Below are 21,117 nucleotides of genomic sequence, written 5' to 3'. Positions count from 1 at the left end.
GTACACACTTCAGTACTGCGTCTACGCAACACTGACAGTGACTCATATTAAATGAACTAGGGTCCTTTAAACACTGCATTAATGGCTCCTTCTCCAAGGTAAACACAAATAAAACACACATACACAACTAGTTAGTCTTTTAAACATAGAAAATAATCTTAACAAGAAATGTACATGGACATACATTTAGTTACAAAATATTAATCCTGGTGTAGTATATTGTAAGTTAGTGAGGAGGTGAATTAAATTGTTTAAATTAAAACTTTTAGTTCAAACATCAGCGTTATAAAGTCTTTAATGGTGACACGTTCAAGAGTAAAATTCATATACGTGTAAATATAGTCCACTTTTTATGTATTGAAATAGCTCAGCCGAACATTTGGTTGAAGATAATGGCTCTGTGTAATGGAAGCGAATATAAAATGGCGATTTGTAGTTTTCACCGTTCTACATTGAATGAAGGAAAAGCAACTCGGAACTACAAAGGAACTACACTTCCCATAATCCCTCTGTTCCACGAAGAGTCTGCGGGCCGTGCACAGGACGAGCTGAAAGGTAATAAACAACGGCTTAAATATATGGCTTTACTCGGTAATGTGACGGTTATTTTAGTCGTATTTATGTGTGTATATAGAGAGAATGGGAGTTATTAAGCTGTTTTAAATGTTTTAAAGGGCTATATTTCCGTGCGAGAGTAGTGCAGAGAGAAAGAGGCCCGTGAAATGTGACGTTAAAAGCTTTCGTGCTTTAACTAACGCTATACTGGATATAGAGAGAATATTCGGCTGGTTTTTGTAAAATTAAGTTTTTAGAGGACTCTGTTTCCATGAATGCGTGTTGGAGACAGAGAGAAAGTTAGAGAGTTTTATTAAAACTGTATTTTCAGTGCATTCACTTGAGAGAGAAAGACAGAGGGGGAAGTTAAATTAAAGTGCCAATATGTGGGTTTTTGTAATTACTTTAAATCACGTAAAATTGCTTAAATATATGGCTTTACTCGGTAATGTGACGCTTATTTTAGTCTTATTTGTGTGTATATAGAGAGAATGGGAGTTATTAATCTGTTTTAAATGTTTTAAAGGGCTATATTTCCGTGCGAGAGTAGTGCAGAGAGAAAGAGGCCCGTGAAATGTGACGTTAACAACAGCTTTCGTGCTTTAACTAACGTTATACTGGATATAGAGAGAATATTCGGCTGTTTTTGTAAAATGAAGTTTTTAAAGGACTCTGTTGCCATGAATGCATGTTGGAGACAGAGAGACAGTTACTTCAGCTGTTTACATTATAGAGGCCAGTTAGAGGCAAGTGTTTAAGGCGACGCTTCATTTGTAAATGTTTAATATTGAGAGTAAACGTGATATTTTATTAGAATCATATAATCAGAGTTTTATTAAAACTGTATTTTCAGTGCATTCACTTGAGAGAGAAAGACAGACGTGAAAGTTAAATTAAAGTGCCAATATGTGGGTTTTTGTAATTAGTTTAAATCAAGTAAAATTGCTTTGAGATGTTAAAAAAAATGGTTTGTTTGTATTTGTTTACTTTTAGGGAGAGAGAGATTTTGGAGAGGGAGACAGCAGAAGCCGTTCCTGGGCAGGTGGAAAGAGGAAAAGGGAAAGATCTGGGAGGAGAAAAAGGAGAGTAATGCACTGAGCCCTCGACTGATCTGCATCTAAGCTCAGAATACGAGAACTGTTTATTCACATTTAGATGTATACTTACAGTAAGTGAGTGAATGAATTACTGTGTTCCTCCATAGCTCCAGACTAACCTTAACATGCTCCCTATTCTCCTCAGAAACATTCATCAGTTCCTCAAAGTACTCTTTCCACCTTCAAATATCATCTCTTCATTAGTCTGCACAGTACCTTCTACATTCATTATCATCCTAACATGCTGTACATCCTCACATCCTGTTCCTCTCTCATCTCGCCAGTCGATACATGTCTTTTATTCTAACCTCACTATCCATATTCTCATACAACTTTTCATGTGCATTTTCCCTAGCCTTTGTCACTTCTCCATTTGCTTGATGCTGCATTTTTTTGTATTTCTTTAGACATCTCTCTTGAGATTCCAATTCTGTTTTGTCGACCACTTCCTTCTTAAGATTTCCTGCACGATCTCCTCATTCCAGCACAAAGTCTCCTCCCTTCCTTCCTCTGTCCATACAACAAACACAGTACCTGTAGCCGATTCCCTCACTGCTTTTGCAGTCTCTGTCCATCACCTCGTCCACCCCACCTAGCATCTGCCTCACCTCCTCCCTGAATCACACACCGTACTGTTCTTACTTTAACGTCCACCATCTGATCTGTGATTTAGCCCTCACCCACTTCCTTTTCTTCACCTCCAAATACATCCTACCTACCACCACCGTCTGATGCTGCCTTGCTATACTTCACCCCTGCCACCACCTTACAGTCACTAAATTACTTCAGGTTGCTTCGCCTGCATAAAATATAGTCCACATGTGTAGACCTTCCTCCACTCTTAAATGTCACCCTATGCTCTTCCTTCTTCTGAAAATAAGTATTTACTACTGCCATTTGCATTTTTTGGGGCAAATTCTACCACCATATCATCTACCTCTCTCCTTTTACCAGTCATAGTGCTAACGTTCAGTGTTTTCACTCTCACCTCCACCTTCCTCACCCTCTTCTTTATTTTGTCTCTCAACTCTTGTTCCCCCTCTCCTTCTCCTCCTGTGACCAACAGTATCCCAATTTCCACTGGTACACTGGCAGGAAACAATCCCAATGGTGGACGTTGTTAACCCAGGCCTTCTCTGATCCGATATGGAACTCTTGTTAGTGATCTGCATTGTTAATTTGACATAGTTTATACAAAAGATAATCTTTCTGACACAACCCTCCCTATGTATACACGCTTGGGACCAGCATTACAATGCAATGTATTTCAGTGGCTAGGTTATGATTTGTCTGCCTACATTTACGCATATTGTGAGTTCCAGGAGGACAGTACAATTGAGACAGAGGAGAGTGAAAGCACTTGTTGAAGCAGCACAGAATGTCATCAGTGCCACTATCAACACCAATGTATTGGAAGGTATCTCTAAACTCATATAAAGGTAAATCTAGTATAATCTTTTCTTCAAGATTAAATTGTGCATTATGTTTTTTTTTTTTTTTGCCTGTATAGTTCACTTAATGTTTTAAATTAGCAGCCTTTAAGCAGTTGTAGAGTAGTTATTTGTAATATAAGGAGTACTGGTAAAATTCAGCTTTTTATTTTTATTTTCTGCTAAATGCTAATGTGTTTTTAAAACTTTTCAATTTTTGAACTGAAGCTAGGTTATGCAGAATATGTAGATTAAAATAAAAGATTGTGTATTCATTAAATTACACAGTCTCATTTGTGGTTACCAAATGTTTAATATTAAATTGTGATATTTCATTAACTGTAGGCTGTTTTACTGTTGTTTGAAATCTCTGTAGAAGGCATGAGAGGACACCGCTGACATGATGGACATGGTAGAACAAACCCCCTGAGCTTCTGGTCCTGTGCTCAGCGCTGGAGCTCCGTCCTCTGACTTGGAGGTATTTAAAAAGTTTTCATATACATATAGTCACTGAAATAGGTTTTAGTGAGGCAGGTCACTGTGGTCAGTTGAAGTTAATTTCTCTGGTACAAAATTGTGATAGTTCATTGCTTTTGGGTGAGGCCTTAGGGACGGTACTGGTTACACACACTCTCAGGCCTTACGTTGTGGGGACCCTCTCAGGACGGAACTATTGAAAAGGTTTTGGTCAAATGTGCACACACACACTGTCAGGTCTTGCATAGTGGGGTCCCCGTTTAGGGAGAAACACCTACTAAAGCAGTACACGCACAGGTCAATATACAGACAGTTTATCTGAACTACAGTGTACATTACCCCATGACTGATGTCACTGAGGGTCTAGTTTGAATTTGTTATTATTTTCTTTTCTGACACAGCTCTTTAAGCTTATATTAGTGACACACACTGTCAGGTCTAGCATAGTGGGGTCCCCGTTTAGGGAGACACACCTACTAAGGCAGTACACTCACAGGTCAATATACAGACAGTTTATCTGAACTACAGTGTACATTACCCCATGACTGATGTCACTGAGGGTCTAGTTTGAATTTGTTATTATTTTCTTTTCTGACACACCTCTTTAAGCTTATATTAGTGACACACACTGTCAGGTCTAGCATAGAGGGGTCCCCTTCTAGGGAGACACTCCTACTATAGCAGTACACTCACAGGTCAATATACAGACAGCGTTTCTGAACTACACTGTACATTAGCTCATGACTGATGTCACTTTGAGTTTAGTTTGAATTTGTTATTATTTTCTTTTCTGACACAGCGCTTTAAGCTTAAATTAGTTACACACACTGTCAGGTCTTGCATAGTGGGGTCCCCGTTTAGGGAGAAACACCTACTAAAGCAGTACACGCACAGGTCAATATACAGACAGTTTATCTGAACTACAGTGTACATTACCCCATGACTGATGTCACTGAGGGTCTAGTTTGAATTTGTTATTATTTTCTTTTCTGACACAGCTCTTTAAGCTTATATTAGTGACACACACTGTCAGGTCTAGCATAGAGCGGTCCCCTTCTAGGGAGACACTCCTACTATAGCAGTACACTCACAGGTCAATATACAGACAGCGTTTCTGAACTACACTGTACATTACCTCATGACTGATGTCACTGAGGGTTTAGTTTGAATTTGTTATTATTTTCTTTTCTGACACAGCACTTTAAGCTTATATTAGTGACACACACTGTCAGGTCTAGCCTAGTGGGGTCCCCGTTTAGGGAGACACACCTACTAAAGCAGTACACTCACAGGTCAATATACAGACAGTTTATCTGAACTACAGTGTACATTACCTCATGACTGATGTCACTGAGGGTCTAGTTTGAATTTGTTATTATTTTCTTTTCTGACACAGCTCTTTAAGATTATATTAATGACACACACTGTCAGGTCTGGCATAGAGGGGTCCCTTTCTAGGGAGAAACTCCTACTATAGCAGTACACTCATATCTCAATATACAGACAGCTTTTCCGAACTACAGTGTACGTTACCTCATGACTGATGTCACTGAGGGTTTAGTTTGAATTTGTTATTATTTTCTTTTCTGACACAGCACTTTAAGCTTATATTAGTGACACACACTGTCAGGTCTAGCCTAGTGGGGTCCCCGTTTAGGGAGACACACCTACTAAAGCAGTACACTCACAGGTCAATATACAGACAGTTTATCTGAACTACAGTGTACATTACCTCATGACTGATGTCACTGAGGGTCTAGTTTGAATTTGTTATTATTTTCTTTTCTGACACAGCTCTTTAAGATTATATTAATGACACACACTGTCAGGTCTGGCATAGAGGGGTCCCTTTCTAGGGAGAAACTCCTACTATAGCAGTACACTCATTTCTCAATATACAGACAGCTTTTCCGAACTACAGTGTACGTTACCTCATGACTGATGTCACTGAGGGTCTAGTTTGAATTTGTTATTATTTTCTTTTCTGACACAGCTCTTTCAGGTTATATTAGTGACACACACTGTCAGGTCTAGCATAGAGGGGTCCCCTTCTAGGGAGACACTCCTACTATAGCAGTACACTCACAGGTCAATATACAGGCAGCGTTTCTGAACTACAGTGTACGTTACCTTATGACTGATGTCACTGAGGGTCTAGTTTAAATTGGTTATTTACTTTTCTGATTCAGCTCTTTCAGGTTGTATTGGCGGTTGTATTGGTGGTATAATCTGAAATTGTTACTTGTGTCAGGACAAATGTGTCTTACGTTTTTTAATACCATGGTGTATCCATGTCAAGTCAATTTGACTCAGCAATTGTTTAACTGATGAGAGATTAAACATGTTGTAAAATGTATTGCACTTTAAATACTAATGTATTTGTGTGTGGTGTTCACCAAAATGTTTTACTGTTGTTAGAAATCTCTGTAGAAGGCATGAGAGGACACCGCTGACACGATGGACATGGTAGAACAAACCCACTCAGCTTCCAGTCCTGTGCTCAGCGCTGGAGCGCCATCCTCTGACTTGGAGGTATTTAAAAAGGTTTCATGTCCACATAGTCACTGAAATAGGTTTTAGTGAGGCAGGTCACTGTGGTCAGTTGAAGTTAATTTCTCTGGTACAAAATTGTGATAGTTCATTGCTTTTGGGTGAGGCCTTAGGGATGGTACTGGTTACACACACTCTCAGGCCTTACGTTGTGGGGACCCTCTCAGGACGGAACTATTGAAACGGTTTTGGTCAAATGTGCACACACACACTGTCAGGTCTTGCATAGTGGGGTCCCCGTTTTGGGAGGAAACACCTACTAAAGCAGTACACTCACAGGTCAATATACAGACAGCGTTTCTGAACTACACTGTACATTACCTCATGACTGATGTCACTGAGGGTCTAGTTTGAATTTGTTATTATTTTCTTTTCTGACACAGCGCTTTAAGCTTATATTAGTGACACACACTGTCAGGTCTAGCATAGAGGGGTCCCATTCTAGGGAGACACTCCTACTATAGCAGTACACTCACAGGTCAATATACAGACAGCGTTTCTGAACTACAGTGTACATTACCTCATGATTGATGTCACTGAGGGTCTAGTTTGAATTTGTTATTATTTTCTTTTCTGACACAGCGCTTTAAGCTTATATTAGTGACACACACTGTCAGGTCTTGCATAGTGGGGTCCCCGTTTTGGGAGGAAACACCTACTAAAGCAGTACACTCACAGGTCAATATACAGACAGTTTATCTGAACTACAGTGTACATTACCCCATGACATATATTACTGAGGGTCTAGTTTGAATTTGTTTTTATTTTATTTTCTGACACACCTCTTTAAGCTTATATTAATGACACACACTGTCAGGTCTAGCATAGTGGGGTCCCCTTCTAGGGAGACACTCCTACTAAAGCAGTACACTCACATGTCAATATACAGACAGCTTTATCTGAATTACAGTGTACATTACCCCATGACTGATGTCACTGAGGGTCTAGTTTGAATTTGTTATTATTTTCTTTTCTGACACAGCTCTTTAAGCTTATATTAATGACACACACTGTCAGGTCTAGCATAGTGGGGTCCCCTTCTAGGGAGACACTCCTACTAAAGCAGTACACTCACAGGTCAATATACAGACAGTTTATCTGAACTACAGTGTACATTACCCCATGACTGATGTCACTGAGGGTCTAGTTTGAATTTGTTATTTTTTTTCTTTTCTGATAAAGCTCTTTAAGATTATATTAGTTACACACACTGTCAGGTCTAGCATAGAGGGGTCCCCTTCTAGGGAGACACACATACTAAAGCAGTACACTCACAGGTCAATATACAGACAGTTTATCTGAACTACAGTGTACATTACCTCATGACTGATGTCACTGAGGTTCTAGTTTGAATTTGTTATTTTTTTTCTTTTCTGATAAAGCTCTTTAAGATTATATTAGTTACACACACTGTCAGGTCTAGCATAGAGGGGTCCCCTTCTAGGGAGACACTCCTACTAAAGCAGTACACTCACAGGTCAATATACAGACAGTTTATCTGAACTACAGTGTACATTACCTTATGACTGTTGTCACTGAGGGTCTAGTTTGAATTTGTTATTATTTTCTTTTCTGACACAGCACTTTAAGGTTGTATTGGTGACACACACTGTCAGGTCTAGCGTCGTAGGGACCACTTCTAGGAAGACACTCCTTCTACAGCAGTACACTCACAGGTCAATATACAGACAGCTTTTCTGAACTACAGTGTATGTTACCTCATGACTGGTGTCACTGAGGGTCTAGTTTGAATTTGTTATTATTTTCTTTTCTGATACAGCTCTTTAAGGTTTTATTGGTGACACACACTGTCAGGTCTAGCGTCGTAGGGACCACTTCTAGGAAGACACTCCTACTACAGCAGTACACTCACAGGTCAATATACAGACAGCTTTTCTGAACTACAGTGTATGTTACCTCATGACTGGTGTCACTGAGGGTCTAGTTTGAATTTGTTATTATTTTCTTTTCTGACACAGCTCTTTCAGTTTGTATTGGTGACACACACTGTCAGGTCTAGCATCGTAGGGACCACTTCTAGGGAGACACTCCTACTATAGCAGTACACTCACAGGTCAGTATACAGTCAACATTTTCTGAACTACAGTTTACGTTACAGTGTATTTCTCTAAGTAATATGCATTTTCCCCAAGTATTTTTTTTCTTTTCCACAACTGCTGACTAGATTTTCAGCTGGTTCTGATAACTCCTCCACAGCTGCCCATAGTTTTCGGCACCTGATATCGAAGTTCACATGCATGGATGCAGCAAACTTGGCTACAAATCCCATAACACCTATCTTTACTGGTCTTGCATGTGCCTGCCACCCACGTTCTGCACAGTTCCCAAACTTTGTTCGATATTTGGACACTGAAAGCCGTGTTTGGTATTGAACCAACACAGGACACCATTTATTATATTGTTTTGAGGTTAGACTGTAAAAACTTATAGTTTGAAACAGACAGAAGCTCTGCTGGTCTCCCTTAGCCAGAGGGAGGGGCAGGTACTCCACAGAACATGCTTCTCATTGGTCCTCACTTGTATTAACTGTCCATGATTTATTTATATAAATTGTAATTAGTGAAGTATTTAAAATAGTAAAGCTATAAATGTGTCCCTAAATTTGGTTTCAGAAAGTTGGCAGCCTACAATTTCATAAATCACACTGCTTATTATTATAGAAAGAATAATTGTGCCCACACACTTTTACACAGGCCCACCCAAAGATCAATTTGTGGCTATGCCACTGATGTAGTTAACGTTTAGTCATAGTTCCTAGTTTGAATAAATGTAATAATATAAACTGGACTTGCTGCCACATCAGGCCATTGGTCTCGTTACACATACAAGGCTGGGGTTTGCATTCTTGCAATTTGCTGCTGATACAATTTAAATACAAAAATTCAGGTATCTCGTTTCCACCTGCCACTATCACTTCTCTCATTGAAGTGTTTGTAAAATAAAATAACTGTAGTTAGTAAGGCCTACCGATTTACATAGACTTAATATATTAACCGAAATAATAAATCTTGTAAAGTACTGTATGAAAAAATATGAGAATGACACCCTGCCTTTACGATGTTTGTTGGATGTGGCCCTTGAGTAAAAGTAATTGGGGACCCCTACTCTATTGTATCTCTGATAGTGCATTTCCACCAAAAAGGAACCAGAACGGTTCCAGTTCGCAAGGTGAATTTGGAACCGTTTGGTATGTTTCCATCTACACAAACTGGTTCGCGACCTAGAAAAGTTTGTTCCCAGCTGAGTTTCAAATGCAGCGTTATTGCATTGCGGAGCTTGACAGGGTAATTTACAACGTTTCAAATAAATAAATAAAAAGAAATAAAACAGGAACACGCCCTGTTTTTTTGTTTCTGGTGCTGTTTGTGTGCGATTCCATTTGTGTTGGTCAGAGCCGCAGCTCTCGGTTACGTTTCTCTGCTGTTCACAAGCTCAGCAGGACGGCTCTGAACTCGGCAACATTTACACAGTATTATATCTCACTCGGGTCTGACTTCATGGTAAACAAAGAATAAACAATGACTCTAACAATGAGTCTAACAGTCTTTGGTGCTGGCGCTGTATTCAGGCACAGCGACTCCCCCGCTAATGATGTATACCTGTTTCCCCTTTAAACGTGTAGAAACGCAGCAGTTCATTGGAAAGAACCAAGGTTCCAAGAATCAGGAATGGAACCGGTTTAGGAGCCAGAGTTCTTTTAGTGAAATAGCGCTGTGATTGACAGCAACAAATCAATGTTCTGATCGGTTAAATAAACCTCACTATATGATTGGTACAGCTAAAGCTTTCCTATTGGTACATCAGTTGGCCAATCAGGGTCAAAAATTCACAACTGTGAAAAGAGATTTACACAAGCAGCAGAGAAGGTGAATGTGTGCATTTTTTGTCACATTTGGAACATAAAGGTTTGCTCTGGTGCATTTTAAAACAATACTCACAAATGTAATGGACTTTCTTAACTGCTTTTGAGCAACTACATACACGAAATTTTAACTGTGCTTGAGCAACTACATACACGTAAAACTAAAATCCACAAATGTATTGGAATGCACAAATTTAAAACAACAACTACAATAATAAATTAAATTCACAAATGTGCAAAAAAGATTTGCATTTGTAAATGAAATGTTGTGAATGTGTGAATCAGTAACTTCTCAAACGGTTTAAAATGTGCAAGAGCAAACCTTTTTAAAGTTCCAAATGTGACTGGGGGAATTTTTGAATGAGATGGAAAAATCCACACATTCTCCTTCTCTGTTGCGTGTGCGAATCTCTTTTTGCAGATGCGGATTTAAGACCCTGTTTTGACGGCCAATTGATGGACCAATAGGAAATCTTTAGCTGGACCAAGCAGATTGTGAGGTTTGTTTAACCAATTGGAACATTGATTTGTTGCTGTCAACCATAGCGCTTTTCCACAAAATGAACTCAGGTCCGTGAACCGCCGCGTTTCTACGGACAGCAGAGAAGCGTAAACAAGAGCCGCGGCTTTGATCAACGCACATGCAATTGCGCCTAACTTCACCAGAAACGCATAAAAATGGGGCATGTTCCTGTTTTTTCCTATTATTTATTTATATGAAACGTTGTGAATGACCCTGTCAAGCTCCACTGGGCGATAACGCTGTATTTGAAGCTCTGGACTCTTGGTTACATTTCTCCGCTGTTCACAAGGTCAGCAGGATGCCTCTGAACTCAGCCATAGTGTCTCCGTTCATGACGTATTCCTGGTTCCCCTCAAAATGTGTAGAAATGCGGTGGTTCACTGGAAAGAACCAATGTTCCTAGAATCAGGAACAGAACTGGTTCAAGAACCGGAGTTCTTTTGGTGGAAAAGCGCTATGGTTGACAGCAACAAATCCGATTGGTTAAACAAACCTTGCGATCTGATTGGTCCAGCTAAAGCTTTCCTATTGGTCCATCAATTGGCCGTCATCGAGATTGCCTATGACCTAAGGGTTGTTCCCGTGATCCCCTAAAACAGTCTTTGACAAGAAAATCGGGGCTACAATCGTGCAGTGTGATCATATATATCATATATCAGGAATCCATCAAGAAACATGTAATTGAATGATATTTATGAACGTACTTGTTTTATGAATGAGATGGATTCACTCAAGTATAAAGAAATGGTAAAAAGGTACTCTACTAAGTATTAATTACACCTGTCACAAAGGGTTTTAAAAGGTGTTTAATAATTCTGAGGCAGTAGTTATTTTGGGCATTTTTTGTTGGATTGGGAGAAAACAATTTTATCTATATAATTGTTATTTTAATCACTTTTTGCAAAAAAAAAAAACTAATAATCCTAATTTGGGGCTTCATACCATTTTGAGTGCCAATGTAGGTCTGTTTTCTCTTTTGCATGTTGTAAGAAAAACAGCCTTATTAAATCATGCAATTTGTGCCAAAAAAGATTTACATTTACATTTATGCATTTTGGCAGACGCTTTTATCCAAAGCGACTTACAAAAGAGGATCTAACATTCGAACTACAGCACAAATTATACAAAATACCTTACATTAAGTGCAATATGCCAGGAAGTAATAAGTGCATTAAAGAAAGACATTCAGTGCAAAAGATACTCTCGGAAGAGCTGGGTTTTCAATGATTTCTTGAATGAAGAGAGGGTTTCTGTTGCTCTGATAGTGCTTGGAAGCTCGTTCCACCAGCGTGGTACCAGAGATGAGAATAGCCTCAACTGACCTGTACGGGGGGATGTTGGTAAACATCCCCCCCCACCAAAGATGTTGGTAAAAGAGAAATTTTTATTAGAATTTAGGCATAGGAAAATTTCCTTTGAGATATATATATATATATGTTTTTTTTTTGTCACCTAGGTCCAGTGAATTCCATGGAGTGGAGAAGCTCATGTTGATGGAAAGTTCCTGGAAAGCTGTTTGTTCACTGTATACATCTGAACAGTGGGCTCTTAAACCTGTCTCTGCAATGTTGTGATGTGATTTATATTGTTTTAAAGTTTCTGTTTTTAGACTTGATCAAAGCTCTCTTGGACCAGGCACTTTTTTTACGAACACCTTGTGTCTATACTCACTGTTCATTTCATCCGCTCCATTTACAATGTAGGAGCATTTTGTAGTTCAGCATTTACAGAATAGTGTCCATTTCTTGTGCTGCATGCTTTGTTTACCAGATTTCACCCTGTTCTTCAATGGGCAGTACCCCTAGAGTACCCCTAGGGACCAAACAGTCCAGTAGTGTAGGTCCCATGCATTGCACAAGCACAATTAATGTGTTGCTCTGGTATGAGTGGATCAGACATCGCAGTGCTCCTACATGGTAAGAGTAACTAATATAATGGACAGCGAGTGTAAGTACAGTGTTCGTAATGGAGTTCTTGGTTAATATCATAGATGGACTGTCTCATGTAAATTATTCTGAGTTTATATTGTGTGTGTTCATATTGATTTTTAATTTTCTTTAGCCTAGCTAAGCTCATCAGTTATTCAAGGTATTATTTATTTATATTGTGTTTTATTCTCTCAGTTTTTGGCTAACTTCATTGCTTCTACAGTATGTACACATCTGTGCCTATCTTTTTCAGAGTTTAATAAAAGAACAAATTAGTTCAAATAACGTTAAAGGTTAATAAATTAATCTTTAAACAAATGCATCGACCTGGATTAGTTGTTTTTCTGCATTAATTATAGATTACACATTGTTCTGTCTCAAAATGAAATTGGTCCCCACAAAGAATGAGAACAGGTGATTTGTGTAATATTTGGTCCCCAAATATACTCCAAACCTGAAATGTCCCCACAAGTCACGAGGACGTCTGGTCAGAATCAAATTTGGTGAGATATTTGTAATTTGAAGTGATATTAAGATTCACAAGTGCATTTTGACAAAGCATGATTTTTTTCAAGTCTGTAGCACCTTGGGAAAGGGTGGACCCCACAATGTGAGTATTCCTCCAGGTGACCCCCACAACGCACAGAAACAAGTATGTGTGTGTGTGTGTGTGTGTGTGTGTGTGTGTGTATGTATGTGTGTGTATGTATGTGTGTGAGTGAGTGTATGTATGTGTGTGTATGTGTATTTGTGTGTGTGTGTGTGTATGTGTGTGTATGTATGTGTGAGAGTGAGTGTATGTATGTGTGTGTGTGTGTATGTATGTGTGTGTGTGTGTGTGTGTATGTGTGTGTGTGTGTATGTGTACCTGTATATCAGCCTCTCTCTCAGGCATGGGGCCAAAGTGCTGAAGGATCTGGTTCCTAAAGCGGTTCTCCAGAGCGTGGAACCAAACTTTCGCCTGATTATAAACCTGATCATAGAGGTTCTGCAGACGCTTCAATTCATCTTCATCTACCACCTACACACACACACACACACAGCGAGAGAGAGAGAGAGAGACATTAACATTCTCTGTATTAAACTCCTGTGAAGCTGAATTGTATCTGGAAATGTTCTGTTTGTCTAAACTCTCTTTTAAATGGGGCCCCTCCCTCATAGAGTTAGAGTGTGTCACACCCGACCCCCCCTATGGAGCAGACACCGTGGAGCATGACACAGCAGTCTGACTCCTTCTCTCTCGTGTTGAATAATGATAATGAATCACCGTATTATTGTTTACTGTGTGACGATGATGGAACACAGCTTTAAAGTGACAGTGTTAAAGGTGGTATCTCACCCTCTGGTCCTGCAGGTACTCGATGTTAGCCGTGCAGTACCCGTCCCTCATGTTCCGGCTCAGAACTCTGAACCTCTTCCCTCCAACAGTGTCCACCACCGAGCGTCCGTCCGGCAGGAAGTGGACGCTGCGGATGTGGAGCATGCAGCCGTAGTCTGCAAAACTGTAACATAAACAGAACATCATGTTACACTGAGGACAGCACAGAGCAACACACACTCACACAGTCACTCACACAGTCACTCATACAGTCATACATTCACACATACAATCACACACTCCCTCATACACTCACACAGTCACTCAAGCATTCACACAGTCACACTCAATCATACACTCACACACTCACACATACACTCACACATACACACACTCACACACTCAGTCACTCAGTCACTCACACACTCAGTCACTCACACACTCACTCATACACTCACACAGTAACACACTCACTCACACACACACTCACATACACAGTCACACACTCACACACACATTCACATACACAGTCACACTTGTGGACAGATTCAGAATCTCAAATGTGACTATATCTGCTTTCTTGTGGTATTTGTCAGTGCAAACACACACACACACACACACACACACACACACACACACACATACACACACTGACCCTTTATGAGAGTCGTTGATGCACATGCCGAACTGGCGAGTTCCCGTCTCTATACAGCGGCGGATCATTAGCCGATAACGAGGTTCAAACACATGCAGAGGACAAGGCACTGTGGGATACGCCATCGTACACACAAACACCGGAACATTCCTCTGGAGGCTGGAGGAACACACAGAGAGAGAGAGAGAGAGAGAGAGAGAGAGCACATTGAATCTGAATAATTTTCATCACCAGAGCAAACCTTAACTTTAAACAAACCGTCAGATAACAGTTTAAAGTAACACTAGGCAATATTTTTACTTTAAAATTACAGCTTCAAAATCATTGTGATGTTCCACTGAGCAGTAACAGGGAGGACAGAGCTTCTGTCACTGCTACTCTGGGCTCAGCATGGCAGAAACTGCACTATGTAACATTTGGAGGAGGGTAGGAAATCACCCCTTCCCCGCCCCTTGATTTCAAGGAAGTTAAATAAAAGTGCAACTGTAGGGGGAACCCAGGAGCTAAAATACTACATCTTTCTATTACACCATTATTAACATTAGGGCCCAGTAATGTTCCTTTATTTGAGCTCAAGTTGTTGCAGGATATATATGTGTGTGTGTGTGTGTGTGTGTGTGTGAGTGACTGTATGAGTGTGTGTGAGAGAGAGAGAGAGAGAGAGAGAGAAAGGGACTTACTCTGACAGCTCTTTAGTTTCCTCAGTGTGTATTTTTTGTCTCGCAGCATATTCTTCAAACAAATATCTCTTAATTATTTCGTCTAGAACCTGAGTGATTGAATACTTCCTAGAGGCAAGATACTGCAAAGAGAGAGAGAAGGAGAGAGAGGGAGAGAGAATGTGAAAGAATGAGACAGCAAGAAAGAGAAAGACGGAGGGGAGGGAGTCAAAAGAAAGTAAGCAAGTGCAGAAAGGAAGTGATACAGCAGAAAGAGAGGAAGAGAGAACAGAAAGAGGAGGTAGGGAGAGAGAGAGACGGGAGATGGGTGAATATAGAGCAAGTAGGAACAGGAGAAAGGAATAACAAGATAGAGACATAGGGAGAGAAAGAACAAAGAGAAAGTCATTTACATGTCATGATGTAATAATAATAAAAATAATAGACAATTAAAAATACAGAATTATTGAATGAATGAGTGAATAAATTCTGGATCCAGACTCACCATTTTGAGGCTCTCCTTACAGAGTGGACACTGAGGGCCATGGTCCAGACAGCGTTCCAGACAGTTCTTGCAGAACGTGTGTCCGCATGGAGTGGTCACGGGCTCGTAGAACAGTCTAGAACCAAGAGAACACAGAGAATCATTAGCATATTAATGTTTCATTTAGAACCCAGTACAGATAAAAGTGGTCTACTTCTCAGAATGGTACTAAAAGTACATTCAGACGGCAACGGCTGCAGATTTAAGTTGGAAATAGAGGCACCAGAATGCAATAGCTGCACCATTTAAGGTGGACCGGAGGCACATTTGTGTGGTCAAATCTAACTGTTGTATAAATCCAGCAACTCATTAGTGATACATAGCTATGGACTGTAATTACTAGATATTAATGACATACTGGTGTATGTGTGTGTGTGTGTGTGTGTTCAATACCTCATACACAGTGGGCACTCGAAGTCATTGGGGTCCAGTGGGTGTCTCAGTACGGTGCGGTTGGATTCTGTTTCCTCTCGGACCACCACAGCTGAGGAGACCATCGCTATACAGCCGGAGAAAACGGAACATACTCAGACACTTTCCTGAACACCAACGCTAATGCTATAATACACCTGTCTCCATAGTAACACTACAGCCAATCTCCATGGCAACTGTGGGTACTGACCTCCTTGTTTTTTGTATTTACTGCTGTGTGTGTTTACGACTCCTGACCCCGCCTCAGAGCCAGAATGTTTCCTCTTCAGTAGTGCTCCCTTGTCCTGGTCGCCAAGCTGGGGGGCGGAGCTTACTCTCTTCAGCCCCTCTTCCTTGGCCACACCCAGAGTGTGACCTCGGAGTGAGTAAGCTCGACTCAGACTGGACCTCTCCAAACTCTCCGATCTGCCGAATTTCTAAAAGGGGCACAGAGACGAAAAAAAAGCCATTTACTCCTACATACAGTTAGAGCACCAAAATACTGATACACACCAGCTACAGCCGTTTATACCTACATAGTTACAGCACTGAAATACTGATACACACCAACTACAGCTGTTTACTCCTACATACAGTTACAGCACTTTAAAACAGCAGTTTACTTCTACATACAGTACACACACAGAGATTTGTGATGTTATAAGGATTGTATTTACCTCATCAATTTCAGAAGGAGAATATGCTGAGTGAAGATTAGCGTCCAACTGAGCATCCAGAGAACCTTTACACCGCTGTGGAGCAGGGGGATTGTGGGTAGTTTCTCTTAGACTTGCCTTTAATCTCTCACATGGTGGGGATAGGAAATCATGCAGAATCTAATATACGAGAGCAACAGATCAGAGGGACGTTAGAAATAGAGCAAAAAACAGAAAAGCAGCTGGAAAAATTAACCCCTTAAACCCTGCACACACTGTACTCCTCTGACCTTTCTGTAGCGGGAACCAAAGCTATTATGGATTTATAAAAGTGCTACATGCTAACATTGCTGTGAACTGACTGGCAAAATGAAGACTGATATGGTTCAGAAGCCTGTTGTTTCCCGAAGGCTGTTTCTCAGTGGAGCTGGACGATGTGAGCTTGATTAACTGAACATTTTACCTCGATTACGATTAAAGACAATTATTTATTTGTTTGTCTCATAGTTCCCTGACAAGACTTGTGCTGTAAACACACTCCAGTGTTAAAGGTTGGGGCTGGGAGCTCCGTCTCTGCGTCTGAGCCGTGCTCTGTTCGTATTCGGTGTGTGATTGTGTTCAGTGTGAAACAGACCGGGGATTCACTTTGGTCTGAAACTGGTTTTTCGCAGTGCTTTATGTTCGGTGTCTTCACTAAAGTCAGAACACGTCCAAATCACAGAAGCAGCGTTTCTCTTTGGTACGAGCTGCAGTCGCTCGGTCTGCCTCCGTGTTTAGGTTCTCCTCCATGTGGCTGATTGGACGGAGCAGAGTCATGTGACTACAGCACAGTGGTGTGAGTTTAAAGGGACAGTACATGAACACACACTGAGAAACAGCCAGAAAAATCCAGCCTCACGCACTACACCTTAAATAGGCATCCCACTCATCCCCACAACTCCTTATATGGGCTTCTCACTCATGGTTCCTGCTACAAAATGGTCACACAACTTCAAATACAGAGAGAATCGTACCTTTTCCACTTCCTCTTTGGCCTGAAGAAAATTTTCATCCAGAGCTAAACACTGAAGAAACAGCTGCAGAGATTCATCCACCCTCCCCATCTCCTTCAGCACCCTCCCCTTCCAGAAATAACCCTGAGAAAAAGAGAGAGAGAGAGAGACAAACAGGGTTATAAACAGAGTGATGTTAGGGTTATATCTGGGTGCATTCTATATTCTAGGTGTGGATCGGTCTGGAGACACTGCTCTGGACTGAGTGACCTCTGCTAATTCAGACAGCGCCCCCTGTGGTCACGGTGTGTATAATCTCAAGAGGAACAAACTCCTGATCAATGTCCCTCAGTTCAGAGGAAGTGTCCGACGAGCGGGCGGCCACAAATAGTTGGTCTCACTGTTTTATCTGTCCATCTGTCTCACCTCTAGGGACGGAGAGATGCTGAGACAGGTGTCCCAGTCGTCCAGCGCCTGGTGATACAGCTGCAGACTCTGATACACCTCCCCTCTGCACACTCTCAGTCTCACATTAGCAGGGTCTGAGAGAGAGAGAGAGAGAGAGAGAGAGAGAGAGAGAGAGAGAAAGAGAAGAGGGGGTGAGAGAGAAAGAGAAGGAGAGAGAAAGAGAGAAAAGAGAGAGAGAGAAAGGAGAAAGAGAGAAAGAAATAAAAGAGAGAGAAAGAAGAGAGGTAAAAAAGGAGAGAGAGAGAAAGAGAGAGAAGGAGAGAGAGAGAGGAATATGTGATAAACATAATTATAAATGCTTTATAATGCCTTTTTCTCTGTTTAACTCTCACTCTTGTTTTCCCCTCTCCCTACATTACAAAACCCTGTTTCACCTTACACAACCTCCGCTAGTCCGCGCATGCGCCTGAGTTTTGTAAGAGCATGTGGGCGGGGTTATGTGAATCCGGGAGCAGAAATGGGCGGGGCTAGCTCTGAGAAATGTTGGTCAGTAGAACTCGGGCGAGAGGAATACATTATATACCTATACACAGCTCCTTTATTGCATGTATACATTTAATAATGCCTTATACAATATATGGACAAACATATAAAACATCCCTTACGTCTTTATCAGTACACGCTGAATATAGTCTTAGTGTTTGAGCATTTATCACACAATATGTTATTTCAATTAATCATTGACTCAATATGTTTTTGAAAATAGACATAAATACAATACTTTGGACAAGTGACACAAAAAATAAAACTATTCTGCACGATTTAAGCCAAATCTACGTGTTTAATATCCTTAAACATAGAGAGTGGCCTGTGACTAAATTAAAATGTACGTTGAAGAGGATTATAAAGAGGTAAATAGCTTAAAACACCAGCAAACTGTAAATGTGTAAATTTATATTTTCACTGTTTGTCTTCAGTAAACACTGAGTGAAGTTTAAGACAGAGTTTGGGCTGATGTTTGATGTTTATTCTATAATAAGAGTCCTCACCAGTCTCCAGGAGTTCTGAGGCCAGGGCGGCAGCTCGGTCCAGGTTCTGGTTCCTCAGCAGCTTTTCTGCTTCTGAGATTCTCTTCAGCCTCTTCACCTCCTCTGGGAACCACTTTTCCAAGAGGGAGTTGAGAACCACGTTGGGTTTAGGTTCTCCAGGGTTCTCCAGGGTCATGTTCTCGCCGCAGACCCGGCACTTGGGCAACAGGGCTCGGCTCACACAGCTCTTACAGAGAGAGTGTCCACAGACCACCGTCACGGGCTCTCCCAGAAACGCCTGGCACACCGGGCAGTCCAGGGACACTTCCCCGGCCCCGTCCGGAGCAGAGTCCCGGAGGAGTCCCCCTTCACTGCCCCCTGTTTTCCTCTTGTAGTTCTCTAAAATACACTCCACTAGAGAGTCCAGACTCTGCGGCCGTGTGGACTCGTGCCTCAGCGCCGTGTAGAACATTTTTACCGCTTCTTCCAGCTTGTTCTTAGTCGCTGGAGAGCCCTCGGAACCCCGGGGTGAAGCTGGAGAACTGTACCCAGACAGCGGCTCCGACCCGGTGTCCTGGCCCCGCTCCCCCTCGCTCTGAGCGGGGATATAAAACAACACCGCCCGCGCCTCCGCAGACATGCTCCGGAGCACCCGTTTAATGCCTCAAAACATCAGAAAAATAAACTATATCCTCGTCATATTCGCAGCGAGACTCTGAACACGAGTTACATAAAAAATAAATAATAAAATAGCAATCACGTGACAGCGCCCTCCTCTCCCATTGGTCACGAGGCGCCGATTACAAAACGTGCACTCCGCGAGTTTGTGTAATAAGCGATGAGTGATGAGCGTTCACTGAGTCGGTTCGTGAGTCGAATCTAACGGTTCTTCAATCTGAATCCTGATTCCCAAGTTTTCCTTAGAAAATAACTTATTTCAGTACAGGAACTCCTCAGGAATTTAGTCTGATATTGAAAATAAATAAACGTTCCACGATCATCAAATTTATGAGCCATCAGGTTTATACATGATTATTTATTAATTAATTCATTCGTTTATTTATATTCTGAGAGTACTTCCTCCATATCTGCGGTGAGTCCAGAGAATTACTTGGGTGCAAAGCAGGAACCCACCCTGGACAGAGCACCACACACTCACTCACTCACTCACACCTGTGGTCAGTTTCACACACTCACCCAGTCACTCACTCACTCACACCTGTGGTCAGTTTCACACACTCACCCAGTCACTCACACACTCACACCTGTGGTCAGTTTCACACACTCACCCAGTCACAGGTGGACACAATCCACCTACCTACTGATTTTGGATTGTGGGAGGAAACCCACGCAGACACAGGGAGAACACACCACACTCCTCACAGACAGTCACCCGGAGGAAACCCACGCAGACACAGGGAGAACACACCACACTCCTCACAGACAGTCACCCGGAGGAAACCCACGCAGACACAGGGAGAACACACCACACTCCTCACAGACAGTCATCCGGAGGAAACCCACGCAGACACAGAAAGAACACACCACACTGCTCACAGACAGTGATCCAAACAAAGGATCCCACCCAGAACCCCGAGCCCCTGGTGCTGTGACTCTGCCTGCACTTTCACCTGCCTCCCACATTTAGGTTCATGTTTTCTACATTTCCCAATTTTATAAATGTATAAATTCTTATACATTTTAAATGTGTTCAATATTAATGTTATTTTCGTCATAATGTATCAGATTTAATAAATGTGTAAACGTATCTCATTAACATTGTCTCAATAACAAAGGTCTCTTCACCAAGAGTCGACTCCCAAAATTCATCCAACAGATTTCATTCAAAGAGCCGACTCCTTGGCAAACGACTCGTCACTGTTTTGTAACTCCAAGAATGAGGCTCAGCACAAAGAGACTGGGTGTACTGGAGCAGAACAACAACTACATCCTAAAAAAGCCCCACACTTCAGGGTCAGAGAGAACGACTGGCTCATCTCTGA

General features: G+C 41.4%; 1 protein-coding gene and 1 long non-coding RNA gene across 2 annotated transcripts in view; one reads left to right on the top strand and one right to left on the bottom strand.

The window, feature by feature from the left end:
* lonrf1 (LON peptidase N-terminal domain and ring finger 1) overlaps nucleotides 1-19,836 on the bottom strand; it is a 21,024-nt gene extending 1,188 nt beyond the window's left edge. The window contains exons 1-11 of the mRNA XM_066643814.1: nucleotides 19,136-19,836; nucleotides 18,105-18,220; nucleotides 17,700-17,822; nucleotides 16,708-16,866; nucleotides 16,242-16,467; nucleotides 16,013-16,118; nucleotides 15,581-15,695; nucleotides 15,097-15,218; nucleotides 14,417-14,575; nucleotides 13,783-13,945; nucleotides 13,312-13,464 (exon numbers count right to left, since the gene is read on the bottom strand). Of these exons, the coding sequence (XP_066499911.1) occupies nucleotides 13,312-13,464; nucleotides 13,783-13,945; nucleotides 14,417-14,575; nucleotides 15,097-15,218; nucleotides 15,581-15,695; nucleotides 16,013-16,118; nucleotides 16,242-16,467; nucleotides 16,708-16,866; nucleotides 17,700-17,822; nucleotides 18,105-18,220; nucleotides 19,136-19,754 (2,061 nt within the window). The 5' untranslated portion in view covers nucleotides 19,755-19,836. The remainder of the gene's footprint in view (nucleotides 1-13,311; nucleotides 13,465-13,782; nucleotides 13,946-14,416; nucleotides 14,576-15,096; nucleotides 15,219-15,580; nucleotides 15,696-16,012; nucleotides 16,119-16,241; nucleotides 16,468-16,707; nucleotides 16,867-17,699; nucleotides 17,823-18,104; nucleotides 18,221-19,135) is intronic.
* LOC136666477 (uncharacterized) lies at nucleotides 1,539-8,177 on the top strand. Its single transcript, XR_010795370.1, has 4 exons — nucleotides 1,539-3,091; nucleotides 3,459-3,560; nucleotides 5,978-6,091; nucleotides 8,089-8,177. It is a non-coding gene; the product is annotated as an uncharacterized lncRNA (long non-coding RNA).
* Nucleotides 19,837-21,117: the final 1,281 nt, after the last annotated feature.

This window comes from Hoplias malabaricus, chromosome 14 (assembly GCF_029633855.1).
Source record: "Hoplias malabaricus isolate fHopMal1 chromosome 14, fHopMal1.hap1, whole genome shotgun sequence".
Classification (NCBI taxonomy): domain Eukaryota; kingdom Metazoa; phylum Chordata; class Actinopteri; order Characiformes; family Erythrinidae; genus Hoplias; species Hoplias malabaricus.
The sequence above is the reverse complement of the archived record's forward strand: the minus strand, read 5'-3'. Positions and strand labels throughout refer to the sequence as shown.